At 35.5% G+C, this 22,701-nt stretch overlaps 1 protein-coding gene, 1 long non-coding RNA gene and 1 other non-coding gene across 3 annotated transcripts; 1 reads left to right on the plus strand and 2 right to left on the minus strand.

Moving 5' to 3' along the window:
* Positions 1–753: 753 nt before the first annotated feature.
* LOC133779169 (uncharacterized) lies at positions 754–5,853 on the minus strand. Its single transcript, XM_062219161.1, has 6 exons — positions 5,796–5,853; positions 4,965–5,135; positions 4,047–4,241; positions 3,489–3,845; positions 3,005–3,242; positions 754–796 (listed from the first exon to the last, which is right to left on the minus strand). Exons 1-6 carry the CDS (start codon positions 5,851–5,853, stop codon positions 754–756), a joined length of 1,062 nt encoding a protein of 353 aa, XP_062075145.1.
* A 3,216-nt stretch (positions 5,854–9,069) lies between these two features.
* LOC133781118 (small nucleolar RNA R71) lies at positions 9,070–9,176 on the plus strand. The gene has a single exon (XR_009869913.1). It is a non-coding gene; the product is annotated as a small nucleolar RNA R71 (small nucleolar RNA).
* An 8,246-nt stretch (positions 9,177–17,422) lies between these two features.
* LOC133834854 (uncharacterized) lies at positions 17,423–18,814 on the minus strand. The gene is made up of 2 exons (XR_009893481.1): positions 18,577–18,814; positions 17,423–17,770 (listed from the first exon to the last, which is right to left on the minus strand). It is a non-coding gene; the product is annotated as an uncharacterized LOC133834854 (long non-coding RNA).
* Between the last annotated feature and the right edge of the window lie 3,887 nt (positions 18,815–22,701).

The raw sequence follows: 22,701 nt of genomic DNA on the forward strand, positions 1-22,701 counted from the left end.
ATACCAAATGTGAAGAGAGTGTCCCTATTTATAGATGGAGAAAAGGACTAAAAAGAAATTAAACAACAAAATGGGGTTTACAAAATAAATCTGAAATATTAATAATAAGATATGATTTTGAAAAATTAAATCTTATTATTAATATTACCCTAGCTATTTTTGTGTATAGTCAAAATGCTCCTTTTCTAAAATACCACAAAAACATGAGCTTTAAAGCTCAAAATGGCAATTTTACAAACCTAATACCCACAAAATATGGCTGATGACACAAGAGGGTTTTGACCCACTTTCAGCCAATGAGGGGGTGCCACGTAGGCAGGCTGTTGCAAGATGTTATTGGGTCACGGGCTTGTGTTGTGGCTGGGAGAGTTGGGCTTGCACGTGACTAGGATGGCTGAAAAGAGGAGCTAGGCTCTTTGGGCCTGTTGGAGCCGTGGAGCTTGAAGGCAATGCTGAAGGGCGGATTGGGCCGTTGGGCCTGGAGGGAAACAAGGTCACATTCTTGCAACAGAAGTGCTAATTGATGGAGCTGAAGGAGGCGTGAGATTGAAGGGGTGCAAATGGAGCTGTTGGCGGCGACGTGGCAGGGCGTGATTGGCTGGCAGGGAGGCTGGCAGGCGGTGGCTCGGCAGGGAGGCTCGGCGGCTCGGCTCGCGTGGCTTGAGCTCGGAACGGCTCAGCTGTGGCTTGGCTGCGGGCTGCTGGACCGTGGGCCTCCATTGGGCCTCAAATGAAACAAAGAAAAGGAAGTTACTACAATAATATCATTTTTAGCACTCTTTTTTCAAGTTTAATTCTTTTCTATATTTTTTTCTTTTAATTAGGCTCAAATGCATTATAATTCATATAAAATATTTTTAAATTAAATTAAAACTAATATTTTCCATTTAAAGAATATATCATAATAAATTCAAGAAAATATTATTCAAAACTTAATTTAATTTGAACTTAAACTTGATAAAATGACATCTTTTGAGCACTAATCACAACCCCCAACCAGCTTATTGCTAGTCCCTAGCAGTTCAAGCGAAAAAGAAAATTGTCAAGTTGAATAATCAAGTCAAATCAAGCAAAATCATCTAAGCATTTTCAAAGTATCAGCAAGAAGTCAGAAATTACTATCTAAGCTACTATAGTTGCGATTTCAGAGTTGTGTGTGTGTGCACCAAACCATATTCTTTTTATCACAAGTCATAACACAAATAATATCGAAAAATCTCAAAAGTATAAAGATCTCAACTCCAAATTCCTCACGGGCATTGAAAGTGTTTTTATGGGAGGGATCACACTCTTGGAGTTGGAAATGTAACAGTTTACGCTCAATTGAGAAAAGATAAACTTTTTAGGACAATCAATTTGAACAAATATTGATCACAAGATAGGCAAATCAACTTATTGGAATTCAAATGACAAACAACCTTTGGGATTTACATGAGAAGGCTCTAAGAACAAAATGACAACTAATTAGAAATGATAAATAAGAAAATGAACTATAATGATAATAGTAATTTTTTTTTTTAATACAATTACACAAAATAATAGTAATAGAAATATATATACTATTATTTTTTTTCTTTAACAATTACAAAATAATAGAAGGAAGTGTTGCTCTTGTTCTTTTATTTTCATTTATTTATTATTATTATTTTTTTTTTCTTTTTCTTCTTTTTTTTCTTCATTATTTTGTTTTTTTTGTTTTTTTTTCTTTGACAAGAGACAACACAAAGATAACAAGGAAATTACAAATACAATACAACACAAACTTATTACAAAGACTTTTCTTAAATGAAAAACATCCCTCTAGTAAATGTCATGTTTTAAATTCCAAAGATGTGACTTTACCAATTCAAATGATCAATAAAAGTTCAAAAAGTTGTTTTCTCAACTCTCACAACTCACCAAGAAATGAAAAACTTTAAACTTGAAATTTCTCTCAACTATTTGTGTTAACAACCAATTTATTTATCATATGTTTGGAAAGTGCACAAAAGAACTCTGAAAATCACTTCTTAATAGCTAAACATAGTAAGAACTGACTCAAACCAACAAATTATACTCATGCTTAGATAATTTTGAGAAAATTTGACTTAAAAATTCAACAAGACAATAATGTTTCCCAAATGACTGCTAATGACGTAACAATAAGATTTTACAAATGAAAGCCAATGCATGTTCACCACCCCCAACCAAAAGTCAGACAGTGTCCTCAATGTCAAAATGAATAAGCAATGAAAAAGATAAGGAAAGAGAACACCTAGATGATGACCATGTCCATGAGGTGAGAGCGAAAATAGCCTGGTAACAAAACCCCAAAACAAAATACAAAAACGAAAAGCATACAAAAATAGAAAAATAAAGCTAGGGAAAAAAAAAAAAAAAAAGAACAACAACAAACCATTCAGAACGTCAGAGTGTATAGATTGGGTCCTTAAGAAGGACCTCTTCAACATGACTCACACTCTCAATGTAATGCTTCAGCCGTTGGCCATTGACGCGAAAAATTCTCCCATCGGTTGGATCCTCGACCTCCACCGAACCGTTGGGGAATACTTGCTTTACTACAAATGGACCAGTCCATCGCGATCGCAGTTTACCGGGATGCAAGTGCAAGCAAGAGTCGTACAGATGCACTTTTTGATTTGGCTCAAAGTGTTTTCGCAGGATTTGTTTGTCATGAGCGATTTTCAATTTTTCCTTATAAATCCTGGAATTGTCATATGCATCGTTTCTCAACTCCTCAATTTCGGACAACTGGAGTTTGCGATTGATACCTGCGGCATTCAGATCAAAGTTTAGGGATTTGATAGCCCAATATGCTTTATGCTCGAGCTCGACAGGTAAATGATAGGCTTTTCTAAAGACGAGCCGATAGGGAGACATCCCAAGAGGGGACTTGAAAGCAGTGCGGTATGCCCAAAGAGCGTCTAGAAGTCGTGTAGACCAATCTTTGCGGTCGGGATTTACCGTCTTTTCCAGAATGTGTTTTATCTCCCTATTGGCTAACTCGGCCTGACCATTGGTCTGTGGATGATAGGCATTTGCAACTTTATGAAGTACACCGTACTTGCGCATAAGAGCCTCAAAGGATCGGTTGCAAAAATGAGTGCCTTGATCACTGATGATAGCGCGAGGGGTACCGAACCTTGATAACACATTTTCTTTCAAGAATTTGACAACTGTAGCGTTATCATTGGTTCGACATGGGACAGCCTCGACCCATTTGGAAACATAATCCACAGCGAGAAGAATGTAAAGGTAGCCAAAAGAAGGTGGAAACGGTCCCATGAAGTCTATCCCCCAACAATCAAATATTTCGATAACAAGAATTGGGTTCAAGGGCATCATGTGCCGACGAGATAAGGATCCTAACTTTTGGCACCTTACACAAGAACGACAGAAATCATTGGTGTCTTTGAACAGAGTGGGCCAGTAAAGGCCGCATTGTAAGATTTTTGCAGCGGTTTTCTTCACAGAGAAGTGACCACCACAAGCATCATTGTGGCAAAAATTCAGCACACTAGACACCTCATCGTCATGGATGCATCTTCGCATGATTTGGTCGGGGCAATACTTGAATAAGTATGGGTCATCCCAAAAGAAATTGCGCACCTCGACCAGAAATTTGCGTTTGTCTTGTGAACTCCATTCGGATGGGAGTTCACCTGTTACTAAGTTGTTTACAATGTGAGCGTACCACGGCAACTTAGCAACAGAAAGCAATTGTTCATCGGGGAAATCATCATGAATAGGTGGACCGTCAGCGGGATCGCTGAATTCAAGTCGGGACAAGTGGTCCGCGACGACATTTTCAACACCTTTCTTGTCTTTGATTGTTATATCAAATTCTTGCAGGAGAAGGATCCACCGTATTAATCGCGCCTTAGCATCCTTTTTGGAAAGGAGATACTTAAGGGCGGAGTGATCTGTGAAGATCGTAATAGGTGATCCAATCAAATAAGAGCGGAATTTGTCAAGGGCAAAGACAACGGCAAGCAACTCTTTTTCAGTAGTTGAATAGTTCATTTGGGCACTATTGAGAGTTCGGCTTGCATAATAGAAAACAAAGGGTTTCCCCTCCCTTCGTTGTCCTAGCACAGCTCCCACAGCAAAGTTGCTGGCGTCACACATGATCTCGAAAGGAAGACTCCAATCGGGTGACTGAATGATGGGAGCAGAAGTGAGCGAATTGACAAGCGCTCGGAATGATTCCTCACACTTAGGTGTCCACTCAAAGGTAACATCTTTGGCTAGGAGGTTGCTTAGTGGACGAGCAATCATTGAAAATTTTTGTATGAACCTCCTATAGAAACCAGCATGACCAAGAAATGACCTAACGTCCTTGACAGTCTTAGGAGTCGGCAGGTTGGAGATAAGGTCGACTTTGGATTGATCAACCTCAATTCCCTTTTCAGAAACAATGTGGCCTAAGACTATGCCAGAGGATACCATGAAGTGGCATTTTTCCCAATTGAGGACAAGTCCTTTCTCGATGCATCGTTTTAAAACAGCTTCAAGATGAAGAAGACATGTCTCAAAGGAGTTTCCAAAAACGGTTAGGTCATCCATGAATACTTCCATTGATTTTTCGATCATGTCACTAAAGATGCTCATCATGCATCTTTGGAAAGTAGCTGGTGCATTACACAAGCCAAATGACATACGCCGGAAAGCAAACGTGCCAAAGGGACAAGTGAAAGTGGTCTTATCTTGATCCTCCAATGCAATCTCAATTTGATAATAGCCAGAATAGCCATCAAGAAAGCAATAGAAAGGGTGACCAGCTACACGTTCAAGGATTTGATCAATGAATGGGAGTGGAAAATGATCTTTGCGGGAGGCGGCATTCAATTTTCTATAATCAATGCACATGCGCCACCCCGTCACCGTTCTTGTGGGGACAAGGACCCCTTTTTCGTTTTGGATAACGGTGACACCAGATTTCTTGGGCACAACTTGAGTTGGACTGACCCATTTGCTATCTGCTACTGGGTAAATAATACCGACATCTAGCAATTTCAAAACTTCATTTTTTACAACCTCTTTCATCGTGGGGTTCAGTCGCCTTTGAGGGTCTCTTCGAGGGATAGCCTCGTCCTCCAGATTGATCCGATGGGAGAAAATTAACGGGCTAATACCTTTGATATCAGCAAGCGTCCAACCTATCGCAGATTTATGTGCTCGCAGTAGCTCGAGTAACTGCAATTCTTGAGAATTTTGAAGGTTGGATGAGATGATAACTGGAAAGGTTTCACCGTCTCCCAAGAAGGCATGTTTCAAACCCTCGGGAAGTTGGGTCAATTGAACAATTGGAACCTCTTCGGCTGAAGTTTTCGGCTGTGCCCTCTCGCGAGGTAGCTCTTCAAAGCGAGGTTGCCAAAACTGAGTCCGTCTATTGCGTGAGTCTATGTGATCTGATATTGCAAGAGTAGACTCAATAGAGCTTGGACTTTCGTTGTCAGACAGAAGGAGGAGTTCATCAAGATTATCAAAGTTGTTGCGCAATTGAACCTCCTCAGGAATTAAAGAGTCAATCATGAATGTTTGATAACATTCATCATCTTCTCGGGGTTGTTTCCCGATGTGGAAGATATTGACTTCAAGAGTCATGTTTCCAAATGATATCTTCATTAGACCATTCCGACAATTGATCAAAGCATTTGCAGTAGCAAGGAATGGTCTTCCGAGGATAATAGGAATTTTAGACTCCATGTTCACCACAGATTGGGTATCAAGAATAAGAAAATCCACGGGGTAATAGAATTTTTCAATTTGAACCAATACATCCTCAACGATACCCCTAGGCTTTTTGGTGGAACGATCAGCAAGCTGTAGTACAACAGATGTTGGCTTCATTTCTCCAAGACCGAGTTGCGAGTATACAGAATAAGGCATGAGATTGACACTCGCGCCAAGATCAAGTAAGGCTTGGCTGACTTCATGGGTCCCAATTTGGCAAGAAATGGTGGGACAACCGGGATCTTTGTATTTGGGCGGTGTTGTAGAGTCCAAGAACTTTACTTAGCTAATTGTTAGTAGTATTATAGTATGTTTAGTGTTATCTTTGTTACTATGGATTTTTGGTTCAAACCAGGAGTTATTTGGACACTCATAGTAGTACTTATAGATTTTCTAAGTTTAACCTATAGTTTAAGAATATTAAGTATAACCTAAGGTTTGATTATATGACTGATATTAAGGATAGTATTTGTTATATTATAAGGTTTAGATATCAACCAATAGGATTTTAAGCACATGTTATGAATGGTAATTAAGGATTAAGTATTTTTGAGGATTAAATTAAATAAGGGTAAAATTTGAATGTTATAGGGTCAGTCAGCAGCCTTGAGTACGTTGAGGGCTTAGTCAAGGCTGTTTACTCCATTCAAACTTAGCTAAAAATGTGTAAATTCGTGTTTAAATATTCAGCATATGCCGATATATCGCAGCTATAGGGGGGCGATATATCGCAGCACGTAGATACGGAAAACACGAATCGATGCACGGTTGCCTCGGGAACAAAGGTCCAGGCGATATATCGCCTATAGGGGGCGATATATCGCCTCCTCCAGTATGTTTTCAAATGTTTTTGAATTCATTTCCTTTCAGCCATTCAAACTCCTTCAACAGTCCAGCATCTTTTGAACGAGTCTTCAGCCTCTGCTGAACGATTATTCAAATGATTTTCACCTAAAAAGCCATTATTTTTATTCAAGTAAAATCAAGATATTTTCATTCCCAAACTCTATAAATAGGACCTAGTACCCAGCCATTATTCACCATTTGCTCTAAGTTCAGAAGCTGCTAGTGTTAAGTGAGTGTGAGAGTGTAAACACCTGGTTTGGGGAAAAACTATAAGCTTAAACATCATAAGCTTATCAAACACTTTGGGAAGTGAGTTCTATAGTATTTCGGTGGAGGTTAGATTGATCTTGCAAATCTTTGAGGTAACCAAAACTCTAGTTCCTTTCTGTATTATGTTTCCTTTCCTTAGTCTTCTACTCAATTTCCTAACCTCATTCTTATTTTGGTTAGGGAATCCAAGTTCTTAAGCACTTAAGTTGTGGTAAGCATATTGTCTTTTAATGGTTTAGTCTTCCTATTCTCTTTCATTTCATCTCCTTTCTTTAGACTCACTCTTGTTCATTATTGGTTTTAGGAGTGTTCCAAAAAGTCCCAACTCAGTCCATTTTATCCCGGTAACTTTGGTAAGGAAAATAGGCTAGAATCAATATGTTATGTGCTTATGTTATCTATATGTTTTATGTGTTATGATATGTATATGTGTATGTTTGTAGGCTTGGGCATATGACCCATATGACTAACAAGACCCCAAATGGGTTATGGGCATATGACCTACTTAGCTAGTAGGACCCCACTAATCCCATGGGCATATGCTTGTTTAGTCTATGGGACCCCAAGTAATAATGGCCATTATAATAAGTGTATGTTATATGTATTATGTTAAGTCTTTATGTTTTCTTATGAAATTGTGTATATGACTATGTGTTAGATTTTCCTTGCTGGGCATTAGGCTCATTCCTTTTTGTTTTATGTGCAGGAAAATAAGCTTTAGAGGCGGTAAGATTCGTGACACTTGGAGGATGTGTATCGATGGTGAATGGAGTCAAGGGGCCGAGCGTTATTCGATTCGAGGATGTAGTTTCGGTTTTATGTCTTTTTATATGTATTTTCCGCACTAATTATGTAATGTTTTATTATTTTAAATTATGTTTTTGTTTTAAAGACAATGGGATCCCATATCCGCTTTGGTATTTACTTTGTAAATAACCCTTATTTTGCAAGTTATTCAATAAATTATGGTATTTTCGTAAAAATGTAAGTTTTATGTATAGTTTCGTTAATGGTCCAAATAGTCTAGATTAGTGGGTCATTACAGGTGTCTTTTGTTCAATCACCGCACTCACTTGCTCGGTCAAGAAAGCAGTCTTCTTAACATGGTGCTTCCTTTTTGCAGTGCAAAGATCCTTGATGATTTTGGCATAAGCGGGCACTTGTTTAATGATGTGAAGCAAAGGAAGATTAATCTTCACTTGTGTCAAGTGCTCAAGGAGTTCAGCTCGGTTATCAGGAAGTTTCCCAACAGGTTTCAAAGCCTGGGGGAATGGTACCTTTGGGGTGGCATTGAGTGGTGGATTTTCGGAAATGACTTTTGGAATACTGGGAGAGTTGGATTTTATGGGTGGGTCTGGCAAAGTTTTACCGCTTCTCGTCGTGATGGCATTCACTTCCTTGACATTTTGATCATTTGAATTTGAAGATTGGGCCATGTGTTGGCCTTGAACATTGAATTTCGGTTGGGAAGGAAGTTTGCCTTTTTCAGGAATGGCCAAGGATTCAGTCAATTTTTGAGAATTGACATTTCATTTCCTTGATTTCTTCCATCATTTGGCGATTCAGTTTGGATTGTTCCTCCATGAATGCATGAAGAGTATTATCGAGAGAATTGCGTTGTGGATGAGCATTGTAATGAGGTGCAGAATACGCCTTTGATGGTTGAACTTGTTGCTCATTTCTCCATTGGCCTCCAGACGATTGAGCTTGGTTGGAATCTCTCCAACTGAAATTTGGGTGGTTTCTCCAACCAGGGTTGTACGTATGGGAGAATGGCTTGTTATATGCCCCTATGGCATTGCATTGCTCCTCATAAACCCCCCTCATTTCATTCAAAGCTAAGCAGTCCTTAGCTAAGTGCTCCGTCCCTCCACAAACAAAGCAAGGTTCTTGCGGTTCCGCTTGAGCGACCATGTGTGACTTTTGCCCATTTTTTCGTCATTAAGACCTCAAACTGCTTTTTCAAAGCTTCGAGTTGGGCCTTAATACTATTCTCTTCTCGAAGTTGATAGATCCCAGATGGTTTGTGTCGGTTGGTGCTGTCAGTAGCACTTGGACCAGTCCAGGTGTGAGACTTTTTTTGCAGTTTCTTCGAGATATTCAAGAGCATCGTCTGGCTCTTTTTCGAGGAATTCACCATTGCATAGCATCTCTACAAACTGGCTCTCACGACTCGTGAGGCCTTCATAGAAGTAACTGACCAAGCGCCAGTTCTCATAGCCATGGTGCGGGCACTGATTTAACAGATCTTTGAATCTTTCCCAGACTTGATAGAACGTTTCATTGTCTTTTTGGGAAAATGTGGAAATCTGTCGTTTCAGACTGTTGGTCTTATGACTAGGGAAGTGTTTCAGAAAGAAAGATTTAGTCATCTCCTCCCATGTTCCAATCGACCTAGGTCTCAAAGAGTACAACCAGCTTTTGGCTTTGTCCTTCAAGGAGAAAGGGAAGAACTTCAGTCGCACAGCATCGGCATTGTCGGCTCGGTTATAGAACGTGGCTACCACCTCCTCGAATTCTCTGATATGCACGTATGGGCTTTCGTTTTCCATTCCATGAAATGTAGGCAAGAGTTGAATCATGCCAGGTTTAAAGTCTAATGCGGGCATATTAGGAGGGAAGATAATGCATAAAGGCGTGGAAGTGTGAGTAGGGTGGAGGTAGTCATTGAGAGTTCTTGGTTGGATGTCATCATTGCGAGCCATTGCGAATGGGTTATTATCAAGGAAATTTTGTGGAGAAGCTGGATTGGTGGAAGGAGTTCCGGTAGGAGTGGCAGATGAATTGGAAGAAGTGTCACTGGAAGTTTCGTGATGATTCATCCACTCTCGGAAATCAGAATTAGATTTATTTTATGTCTCTTCTTTTTTTTATTTATTTTTCTTTTTGATTTTTTTTTTTTGATTGATTTTTTTTTTTTTTTGTTAAACTTGTTCCCAGGTAGAATTAGAGGTTTTCAGGTGATCTCCAACGCCTTACTAGAACTCCCCGAGGTTACTAAGTAAGTATGGTGGATCACAAGCCAACCTTTTCGACCAAACAACCTTTAAGCAAAGTGAAATTGCTTATTTTGACAAAACAAGCTTGGTTTTCTTATAGTAATAAGTTCAACAATGTAATAGTGCAAAGATAGATGCTCGAAATGTTCCCAGGCCGATTGGGAAGGTTGCCAAGGTACCGCTTTAGGCCCACACTTGCCTAGACAGAACTCCCCGAGGTTCCCAGGAAAGTGTGGAGGGTAACGCTATCACAAACCTTATTTAACAACCAATCTTTCTAGACAGAACAATATCGGTTTCTACCATTTGTAATATTACACAATTGTTCCTAATACTAAGAGTTTTATGATCGAAATTTTATGAACAATTTTATGCAATTTTATGTTTTTTTTTTTTTTTTAAAAAAAAAAAACCTAAATTCTAAGGAAAACTAAGGCAAAGGAGAAGAGAAACCTAAACTAAGTAACAAAATAATAGCAAGTTTAATCTTTTTTTTTTTTTCAAATATGTATTAAACAAAAAAATAGAATAGAAATTAAAAAAGAAAAATTGAGTAAGAAAAAAAAATTATATAAGTATATATGGTCTTTTTTTTTTTTTTTTTTTTTTAAAAAAAAAAACAAAAAGAGAAGAAAAATGGAAAGGGAAACAAAGAAATAAAAATAAGAATATATATATAATTTTTTTGTTTTTTTCTGTTTTTTCCGTTGTTGCTTTTTTTTATTTTTATATATATATGTATATATATATATATATGAATATAAATATAAATATATATATATTTTGGTTACCGAAAAAAGGAAAGTGTAAAAGAAAAGAAGAAAAAAAAAATATATATATATAAGTAAAGAAATTTTTTATTTTTTTTTGGTTTTTTTTTTGTTATAATAATAATCTAATTAATTAAAAAATAGTAAATAAAAAAAAATACTAACACAATATTTATTCCAACAAAAACACAAATAAAGTTACTAATATTTTTGTAAAAATTTTACTAAACCTTTGAAAATTTACCTCCCCGGCAACGACGCCAAAATTTGTTTAACGCCCAAAATGTGACTACACTAAGCGGTAGTTGTAGTAAGATCGGGCGGTCGATCCACAAGGAGGTAACCTAAAATCAAAAGGTTAGTAGAAAATAGCACAAAAAGTTAGTAACAAGAAGTAAATAAAATTGTAAATGGAAAGATGTTTGAGATTTTGGTATTGTATTTTGATAAAGTGATGAAATGAGATAAGTGAAATAAAGGTAAGATGTAATCAAGAGTTTGAGAAAATGAAAGGTTTCAAGAATCATCCATATGCTTGTTTAGTTACTTGGTTACTTGATTTACAAAAATACACAAGTAAATAGTTCACATCCCAACATTTACTTGGAAAATCTAACATTAAAGTCCATAGTTTTTCTAACAAAAGTTCATTTGAGTTATAAAGTTCTTTACTTTAAAAGCACAATGTTAATCTTATGAAAAATCTAAAAATGACAAAATACCCAAGGGCAATAATGCAATAGAAGATTAGACATAAAATTATGTATTAATATTACTTTTACTAATTAGAAGCACATAGAAAGAGCATGACTAATCCTATATACTATTAGCATAAGTAAATAAAGATAGCAAAATAAAGATAGAGATGAAAGAACATAAATAACCCAAATATATTACATTAAGAACATAGTAAATCAAAGTAGCAAAATAACATCACTTGCATATGGAATCATCCTTAACTTTCCTAGGAAGATTAGACCATTATGCTCATGATTCTCACAAAATTCTAAGAAGAAAATATGAGAAGAAAGTGAGTGGAAATTTTGCTATAGTTTCTCTACTCTAAAAATTACATACCAAATGTGAAGAGAGTGTCCCTATTTATAGATGGAGAAAAGGACTAAAAAGAAATTAAACAACAAAATGGGGTTTACAAAATAAATCTGAAATATTAATAATAAGATATGATTTTGAAAAATTAAATCTTATTATTAATATTACCCTAGCTATTTTTGTGTATAGTCAAAATGCTCCTTTTCTAAAATACCACAAAAACATGAGCTTTAAAGCTCAAAATGGCAATTTTACAAACCCAATACCCACAAAATATGGCTGATGACACAAGAGGGTTTTGCCCCACTTTCAGCCAATGAGGGGGTGCCACGTAGGCAGGCTGTTGCAAGATGTTATTGGGTCACGGGCCTGTGTTGTGGCTGGGAGAGTTGGGCTTGCACGTGACTGGGATGGCTGAAAAGAGGAGCTAGGCTCTTTGGGCTTGTTGGAGCCGTGGAGCTTGAAGGCAATGCTGAAGGGCGGATTGGGCCGTTGGGCCTGGAGGGAAACAAGGTCACATTCTTGCAACAGAAGTGCTAATTGATGGAGCTGAAGGAGGCGTGAGATTGAAGGGGTGCAAATGGAGCTGTTGGCGGCGACGTGGCAGGGCGTGATTGGCTGGCAGGGAGGCTGGCAGGCGGTGGCTTGGCAGGGAGGCTCGGCGGCTCGGCTCGCGTGGCTTGAGCTCGGAACGGCTCAGCTGTGGCTTGGCTGCGGGCTGCTGGACCGTGGGCCTCCATTGGGCCTCAAATGAAACAAAGAAAAGGAAGTTACTACAATAATATCATTTTTAGCACTCTTTTTTCAAGTTTAATTCTTTTCTATATTTTTTTCTTTTAATTAGGCTCAAATGCATTATAATTCATATAAAATATTTTTAAATTAAATTAAAACTAATATTTTCCATTTAAAGAATATATCATAATAAATTCAAGAAAATATTATTCAAAACTTAATTTAATTTGAACTTAAACTTGATAAAATGACATCTTTTGAGCACTAATCACCATGACTTTTTAAAAGTTAAACCACTAGGTTTAAAATCCAAACCACGACCATCTAAAATATAAACCATGATCTCTTAAAATTTAAACCACGATTCTTTAAAATTTAAACCACACGACTTAAAATTTAAATCACGACTTTTTAAAATTTAAATCACAAGATTTGAAAGTTAAACCATGACCATATAAAAATATAAACTATAATCATTTAAAATCTAAACCACGATTCTTTAAAATTTAAACCACGACTCTTTAAAATTTAAACCATAAAACTTAAAATTTAAACCACGACTCTTTAAAATTTAAACCACAAGACTAAAAAGTTAAATCACAAATTTTTAAAATTTAAACCACAAGACTTAAATGTTAAACCACTAGACTTAAAATCTAAATCACGACCATATAAAATATAAATCACGTTCCTTTAAAATCTAAACTACGACTCTTTAAAAATTAAACCACTAATATTTAAAATTCAAATCAAAATGCTTAAAATTTAAACGACGACTATTTAAAATTTAAACCTCAAGACTTGAAATTTAAATCACAGAGCTTAAAATTTAAACTATCTCCCTTTAAAATTTAAACCACATTCCTTTAAAATGTAAACCACGACCCTTTAAATTGTAAACCATTATGCTTAAAATCTAAATAATGTCTCTTTAAAATGTAAGCCACAAGACTTTAAATGTTTATCTTTTAAAATGTAAATCACACCCCTTTAAAATATAAACCACTAGGCTTAAAATCTAAATCATGACTATTTAAAATGTAAACCACAATGCTTAAAATGTAAATCACGACTCTTTAAAATGTAAATCACTAGGCTAAAAATCTAAGCGACGACCCTTGAAACTATAAAGCACAAGGTTTTAAATCTAAACCACGACTTTATAAATTTTAAATCATAAGGCTTAAAATGTAAACCATTAGGCTTAAAATTTAAATCGCGTATCTGTAATATAAAACACAAGGTTTTAAATCTAAACCACGACTTTATAAATTTTAAACCACAATGCTTAAAATGTAAACCATTAGGCTTAAAATTTAAATCACGTCTCTTTAATATGTAAATCATAAAGCTTAAAATGTAGATCATGCATCTTTAAAATGCAAACCACAATCCTTTAAAATCTAAACCACACCCTTTAATAACCATCAGGCTTAAAATTAAAACCACGTCTCTCTATAATGTAAGCCACAAGGCTTTAAATGTAGACCGCATCTCTTTAAAATGTAAACCACACCCTTTTATAATCCAAACCACTAGGCTTAAAATCTAAACCATAACCCTTTAAAATGTAAAACTCAATGCTTAAAATCTAAATCATGACCATTTAAAATGTAAACAACAAGACTTAAAATCTAAACCACTAGTCTTAAAATCTAAACCACGACCCCCTTAAGACTTAAAATCTAAACCACAACTCTTGAAAATGTATGCCACAAAGTTGAAGATATAAACCACTAGGCTAAAAATATAAACGACCACCCTTGAAACTATATAGCACAAATTTAAAATATAAACCATAAATCTTTAAAATTTAAACCACAAGACTTAAAATGTAAACGACTAAGCTTAATATCTAAACCATGTCTCTATAAAATGTAAACCATAACGCTTAAAATGTAGACCATGTCTCTTGAAAATGTAAATCGCAACTCTTTAAAATATAAACCACAATTCATTAAAATCTAAACCACAACCTTTTAAAATGTAAACTACTAGGCTTAAAATCTAAACCATAAAGTTTAAAATTTAAACCACATCCCTTTAAAATGTAAACCACATTTTAAGGCTTGTGGTTTACATTTTCAAAGATGTAGTTCCTATATTAATTAAGTTACATGTGGGCACCTATGTGTGAACTTGGTGTATATTTACCACTTTTGGCACCCTTGGGCCATAATGATTATTTAAGTGAAAATCATAAGTCTTAAAAGTTTGTGGCTTATCTTTATGAGTGTGGGGTTTAAATTTTTGTGTTTGGGGTTTACATTATAAGTCTTGTGGTTTATATTTTAATCGATACAACTTCAATATTAATTGAGTTGTATAGGGGTTGTTGAGTGCCTGTATATGAGCTTGGTGCCTATTGCCACTTTTCGCATTGTTTCGCCATAAATGACAATTTGAACTAAAAATCATCATTATTAAGAGCTTCTGGTTTACCTTATGAGCACGAAGTTTATTGTAACGCCCTGGTTACCCCAGAACAGTTACGGTGAACGGTGAACCGGAAATTTGACTCATTGCCTGAGTCATTTGGTTAAAATCGTGATCTAAGTGTTATTAACAAGTTAAGGTGAAAACCAGTAAAAAGGAAAGAATATGTTTTATTGATACATAAAACTGTTCATGGGCCCACAAGAACATTTACAAGTTATTTACAACTCAAAAAGGTCATTACTATTCCAAAATTTCAAACCCCGCCGACCTAAGCAGCAAAAATAGGGTAAACCCCCTAGTTCCTCTGAGAACTCATTGGCCGTGGTGGTCAAGCGGCCGCATATGTACACATCACCACCTAAGCTCTCCATTCAAGGCTGGGTGAGCTTTTCTTTTCCTTTACCTGCACCACATAGCACCCATGAGCCAAAGCCCAGCAAGAAAACACAGTATTGTATATAAACGTTATCAAAGGATTATCATTATAATCACACATGGCTCGTAGCTCTCAAACAGATGAGTGAATATCACTTGAGGTTCTGATAAACTATACTGAGTGACTAACAAGCAAGTCACTATCTCAAGTGGAAGAGTGGCTGCTAGGTGAGCCACTAGCCTTCAACAGGTTCTGGTAAGGCATACTGAGTGATTGACAAGCAAATCACTAATTCAAGTGGAAGAGTGGCTGCTAGGTAAGTCACTAGCCTTCAAGCGCTTATAATATTCATCGAACTTGAGGTTGGTCCAACATTAATGCTCTTTGAGTCATTCAATGTAGAAAGTCGATTAGATCTAATCTTTATTGGCTTGCGTTGAACACGCTAAGACAGTCCTGACTAGTGAGTCAGCACAATGTGACCAGTGCCCAGTACCACTACCGAACCTGACTAATGAGTCACAACTTCACAGTTGATACTAGCACCTTTGCCAAATCTGACTAATGAGTTACTACCACGCACAAGTGAGCAAGATTTACTAGGTATTCTACAATCAATTCATGTCCACATTTATACAACCAGCATGCGTCATGAATAACCATGCATGTCACATTTGGGGTGCAGTTTTCTTACCTCTGGTTCGAGCAAGAAATAATAACAAGAACGACCCCTGAGAACGATTGACTTTTGATTCCTTAGCAGTCACCTGATCACAACCAATTACAACCTCAATTAATAAGAATCAACATGGATAGGGTTTTAACCTAAGCACCACTCTCGGGACCTCGAAACATGCCCACACGGTGAGTAGATTCGACCCCGGGCCTTAAGGATTGAAACCCCAAGTAAAAAACCCTTAAAAACTCTCAAAACGGGACTTTGAAGGAACAGAGTAGCGCTACAACGCTCAACCCCTAGCGCCCTAGCGCTATACTCAGAACCCCCAACACGCGCACCTGCCTCTTGAGTAGCGCTGTAGCGCCCTAAGGTGGGCGCTATAGCGCTACCTCCAGCACTGAAATGCCCTGAAACACCCTTTTTCATCTCCTTTGATTCCCACCTGATTCCAAAGCTTCCAAAACCCATTTTTGATGCCAAATGAACCCAAAAACCATCCTAACATACCCCAAACATCCCAACCATAGGAACCCTAGCCAAAACTCCCAACAAAACCAAAGTCTCAACCTAGAAATCACAGCTACAAAACAAAGCTGAAACAGAGCAAACTAAGGAATTCTATGGCTAGAAACTTACCCAAAACTTAGCTTATGAAGCCCTTCAATGGAGGAACACACTCCCAAACTTCCAAGGCTTGCTTCCCAAGCTTGAACCCTCAAGATTGATTCAAAAGTCACAAAGAAAACTGAGGAGAAGATGATACGGGAAAGCTCTCAAACGTGCTCTGTTTTTCTACCTCAACCTCAGCCAAAAATGGCTTATATCTATCCTAGGGGTGAGATGACCATTTTACCCCTAGGTCAATTTACAGTTTGTAAAGGCTCCCAAGGGCATATCTGGTATTTTCCATCTATCTCGTTAATCATAATTAACGCTCTCCAATTCCCGCTATTCTCAATAATCTCAAACACCAATAACTCACATCCTGTTACCCTTTAATACCCGGTAACACTCTAATCATTAAAATCACCCCGAGACTAAACTTGAGCCCCGATCTTAAACATGTTGTGACTAAACTGCTAATCATCAATCCAAGATCGTCTCATGCTGAATGGCTCGAACAAACCCACATTATAATGTGGTCTCAACATATATCACCCACATGCATACAAATATACAATTTTACCCTCAACTGTCAAATTACCATCACACCCCTGTAATTATAAATGTGGACTCACATGCATACATTTAACATCATATTATAATATAATTAACGTATACATGCATAATATCATTTAATGGCGCAATTAAACAATTACGGCCCTCCCAGCCTACTATTCCCGCCATTAAACCATACCGGAGAATTCGGGACATTACATTTATATTTTAGTTTATTAAAAAGGTTATAATGTATGTGTGACATGGCTTAAAATAGAGCATTTAATACTAGTAGATTGTTGTGCCATTAGGATAAGTGAGAGCAAGTAAAAAACATGAAAGACTTTAACAAACAGACATAAAGAGAATGAACTAAAATTTGTTCAGCAGCTTAAGTAATTAATTCATTTATCTTTGTTGCTAAATACATTAATTTCTATAAGACTTTTTTATTGATAAAGTGAAAAAAACAAGAATTTTGGGCAAAATCAAGTCGCCCCATATGATAAAAACTAAGGTAAAAACAAGCTAGCAACCTCCACATGCCCTAAAGAAAATTAGAGATCGTGCATACAAGAAAAGCAGTGGAATAACAATACATCCAAATTAATGGAAATTTGTTACTTGCATCAAATTTTACTTTTGATTGAAACTCAAGTTCTCATGGCAAAAATATTCGTCCCAGTTGCTAAGCTATTAGGATTTTGCCCTACATAGAAGAAACAAAACATCACATAAGAAAGAAAAAATCATATAAATTAGCCAAAAAAAAACATATGCAGTTATAATGAGTGTATTGTCTCTATCTTGTCATGGATACTTACCATCAAGTCATGAGAATTATAAAGAAGCTTCCCATTTTGTTTATCAGTTTGCAAAAACAGAAAGTTTAGTTTAGAAGTTTCATCAAACAGATTAATTGCACATAAAGCAATCAAAATATACACACATCACAAATTATGAACCATTCTAACTCTATTAATCCCTCATATAAAACCATTAAAATTAAAAAATTAGAAGAACATGTGTATCAAAATTATATGTGATAGCCACATGACTAATTTATAGGTCATTTAATTCATAGGTTATCAAAAATGAAAATAAGGTTATCAAAATAAGCTGAGCTTTTTTTATTTTTTTTTAAAAAGATGAACTTTGTTCTTGGTGTTAAAGAGTACATATTGATATTCAGATAAAACTTTGATATTCAAATAAAACTTTTAGGATGATATTATGTAATTGGCATAACACATACATATATATTTTATTATTAATATCATATATGTATATATATAGTTAACGAGGAATTCAGATAAGGCATCAAACAAAATTAATAATACACATAAAGTTTTGATTGAAGAATTTTATCAAACACTTGAACTGCACAACACAATTCATGAATAACCAATCTACCATACCACCAATCAAAGCCACGAAATGTTAAAGAATTAAAATTAATAATGGTATACTAAAAAATAATGAATCAAAACTATGTAAAACTACGAATCTCCTTACCCAATATTAACTAGCACACTATTTTCAGAAAGAATATGGCATGTATATATTGCTCATTTTCTTGGACGAAGAGAAAGAGCTATGAAGCCGTGTGTATAGCTTGGATGATTTGTTGTGATTAGTGGTGGATGGCATCAATGGTGGCTGGCGGTGCCGGAAGAATGAAAAAGATGATGAGTCTGAAGAGTGAGGGGGAAAAGTTGTGCGCTGGTCTTTTGAGTGGGAAAAGGGGTATAATGGGGACATTATAAAAAAAAATATCAAAAGGTGGGTATAAATTAAAAGAGTTATATTAAAGAGGAAATTACATTTTATATTAGATTTTTAATAAAGTGTGGAAAAATATGGATTTTTAAAAAAAAAAGGTTAATCTATGGCTTTTCTTTTAAGAATTTTAACTTTTATGGGTTTATTTTCCCATATTTTTGTATAAAAATTGGTTTATGCCATAGTTTTACTTTTAATCAAATTTGGAAGGGTATGTTTGTAATTTGATTATTATTTTTTTAGGTTATTTGTTTTTTTATATTGTTTTTATATGACTAATTTTATAGTAAATTTTTCTTTGGTTGTTTTGCAAATTTTTTTTGTAATATGAATTGTTTTTAAAATTATTATTTATTTATTATAAACATGTTTTTTTTAAGATTGTACGTTTTTTTTTTCAAATCCTGGGTAGGGTAACCAGTTACTTGATTGATCTTAAAAAAAATCCTAGAGTTAGGTTAAATAACATGCACCAAGAGGGGTAACCAGTTATCCTAAGATGAGTAACTTTCTGCCATAAGAGGAGTAACCAGTTACCTAAGAGGGGTGACGAGTTACTTATATTAAATATGAAAATAAACATCAAATTTGAAGGAAAAAATAGAAGAACACTTCATTAAAAAAGGAAGAAGAAGTAACTATGATTTTAGTAACATAAGTAACTAGTTACCATAAAGAAACCATAAATACACACACACCAGAACGTGAAAATAACCAGTTACCCTCAGAAATATACATACAAAGAATGTGAAGGTAACCAGTTACCCAGTTACCCATTCACGTTTTCATATTTTTATTAGTTTTCTTTCCAAATTTTGGTATTCCTATAAGTGTTACAATAAAAAGAAAATGCTGAAAAAATTAATTTGAATTTTTTTTACACATAGTGGAAAAAACTATAAAAAAATAACAATAATAAAAGATAATAAATAAAAAAAATAGTAGAATATTTATGTAATGTTAAAATATATGTGTGAAAAAAAAGAAAAAAAAAGAATGAGAATGAGAAAAGAATAAGAACAAAAATGAAAAAAAAAAAACAAAAAGAAATGATGAATGAAAAAAAATAGATGGATAAATAAGAATGAAAAGAAGAAGAAGAAGAAAAATAATGGAAAAATGAAAAGAAAAAAAAATATGAATGAAAAAATTGGTAGAAAAAAAGAAAAAAAAAACTCATGTGTGAAAAAAGAAAAAAATAGAAGGAGAAAATAATAAATACAAAAATGAAGAAAAAATAGAATGAAAAAAAAACTGAAAAAATATGAAGAAAAAAAAACAAAATAATACAAATGAAAGAAAAAAATAGATAAATAAATAAAAATGAAAAAAAGAAGAAGAAGAATGAAAAAATGGAAAGACAAAAAGATGAAGGAAAAAATTGGTAGAAAAAAAAAAGAAAAAGGAAAAAATGGAAGAAAAAACAAGTAAGGAAAAAAAAAAAGAAAAAATAATAAAAAAATGATGGAAAAAAAATTACCTTCAAAATCAAAGAAAACATAAATATGATAAAAAAAATGTGATATTTCCATATTTTAGTTAGCTACTAATTGTGTTTTCCATACTTTAACTTTTTCTTTAATAAATTTCTCATACAAATTAAGAAAAGTATAACTCCCATATTTTTGCACATTAATAGTATAAAAGCTATATTTTTGAAAAATTCCCTATATTAAAATGGGCACTGGGCCTCATTTCCTCAAAAGAGATTATCAAAAGGTGGGCATAAATTGAAAGAGTTATATTAAAATGGGCACTGGGCCTCATTTCCTCTTTAAAAAGTGAGAGCTAAGAGCATCACGCTAGCAACTTTGTATGTTGCCAAAATAATTTAAATATTTTTTTCTCTCTCCTCATCTACATAACTATTGACGCGGTTTTTTGCCAACTCTGGATTAAGAAATCCGATAACAGAGAGATTAATTCTCTTTGCTAAACCGTAATTAACTAAATGAACAACTTCTCACACTCACACTTTTACGTGGTTCAGTGGTTAAAATTCACCTAATCCACAAGGAAATATTATTTACAATTCCTACAGAGTTTATGTATCTTAAAAAGCAGTCACTATTCCTGTCCATTGTTGACCCTGATTTTGGGCAACTGACACGGAGTCAAAATATGCTTGACGTGGATGAATGCGTTGAAAAGAACGTAATAGCGAAAATAATAAGAACACGATATTTTATAGTGGTTCGGCCCTAGGATATGGTAATAACCTATGTCCACTTAGATTGTTATTGATGTGGGATTCAAATGAGTGATCAAAGAACTAGGGTTCAATGAGTTTCACTAACCTCTGAAGAACAATACAATATGATTGATATGATCACTCTAAACTCCAGCGATTTAGAAGTCAGTAAAAGAGAAAATAGATCAGATCCGCTTCCCTGAGCCCTCCTCTTCTATTTATAAGCTCAGGGAAGATTTACATTGATTTGTTACAGATATTATTTCCTAAATAATCGGATACTCAGGAAATCATGGGAGAGAATTTCGGATTCCATCATAACTGCCTAAGATTTCCTCCGCGTGTTACGTGCCTACGACCAGACTGGTCGTATGAAGAGACCGATCGCATAACGCCGAACATCTTCCTGGTCGATAGTCGAACACAGGTTTTGCCAGGTGTCAGCCACGTGCAATTAATTCCTGCCATGTCATTCACTTCTGATTTTTGGGATAACATCCATCATCCTTGATATTTATAGTGGATATTCCTTGACATGTTTGGGTAATCGTGTGCATAAATATGCTAACTAATCAATCAAGATAACTTCCCATTTACATAGGGATATGATTGCCTATGGAAATTACATATGTTATCTCGGACAATAAATATGCAATACAACCTGGGCATTAATGAGCGTATAAGGAACCCCCAAGTCTTTCAGAGTCCTTCATTGCGTGTCATGACCAAGTTTCCACGAGCTGGAGGTCGAAGAGTGAACAGACTTTGGTATGAACCGAGTTCAGAGTATCCCGAAGGCGATCTAGCCATCACATGTCTCAAACTAGGCTATTGTCCTGAGAGGCGATCTGGAGATTATCTACTTGTCATACTGCCAAGTCCTAACTTGAGTTGTTCACGTCAAAGTTAGCTAAATGTCCTACTCGCATGCTTTCTCCATATGTTTATCCACTAGTTGTACCCCCGGAGCTGAATGATTGCATCCATGCTTATTTTGGGGTACAACAATTGCCCTCCAAGCTCTTGCTCGTGCATGACGTCACTTCTAACACGCACAGTAGGGGCTTTTAGGCTTCTATTGTGTGAAATCGTGCCCACCCACTACTCGAGTGTTAAACACGTGGTCGTCTATAATAGGCGCCTGTTTGGGTTTCGAGTACTGTGACAACTGTCCTGTCAACTTTTTGCCACCACAAGGGTTATTTAATTTTGACCTTTGGATCCTGAACTAACCTTATTGAGTGGTCCAAATTAATTCCCAAAGTTTCCCTATAAATAAGAGAATCAGACCTGAACTTTGCCACCTTTACATTCAAAAAGTTTCCTTTAAATTTTTTTTTTCCCTTTTCCCCTCAGACCTCCTTCAAAAACCTTCATCATCCTCCCATTCTTCAGAAGCTCTCAAACTCCTACATTTGGAACCATCAACATCCCCGTCGAGTAAACATATAAACTGTAAGTATCTCTTCATCTAGTTTAAATCTTTCATTCTTTATTTTTCAATAAGTTCCTTTTATTTTGAAATTTTCCCAGTACAGTCTTGTACTTTAACCATGTCTGAGTTCAATAGGGGTTTGCTTAGGCTAAGAGAATGATACTAGGTTCGTTTAGAAATAAGGTGTGTGAAAAATGGGTAATTTTCTGGGTTTTGAAAGGATGTGATTTTT

The sequence above is a fragment of the Humulus lupulus genome, chromosome 5 (assembly GCF_963169125.1).
Source record: "Humulus lupulus chromosome 5, drHumLupu1.1, whole genome shotgun sequence".
NCBI classification, from domain to species: Eukaryota; Viridiplantae; Streptophyta; class Magnoliopsida; order Rosales; family Cannabaceae; genus Humulus; species Humulus lupulus.

Bases quoted from the DNA above. Each gene is read 5' to 3' on its own strand.
- LOC133779169 (XM_062219161.1), bottom strand. From the start codon at position 5,853: ATGAAGCCAACATCTGTTGTACTACAGCTTGCTGATCGTTCCACCAAA. The intron at 5,136-5,795 runs GTATCGTTGAGG...CTGATATCAAAG, and splicing joins TTCCACCAAAAAGCCTAGGG to GTATTAGCCCGTTAATTTTC. The intron at 4,242-4,964 runs GTCCAACTCAAG...TCCTAGCCAAAG, and splicing joins AGCAGATAGCAAATGGGTCA to ATGTTACCTTTGAGTGGACA.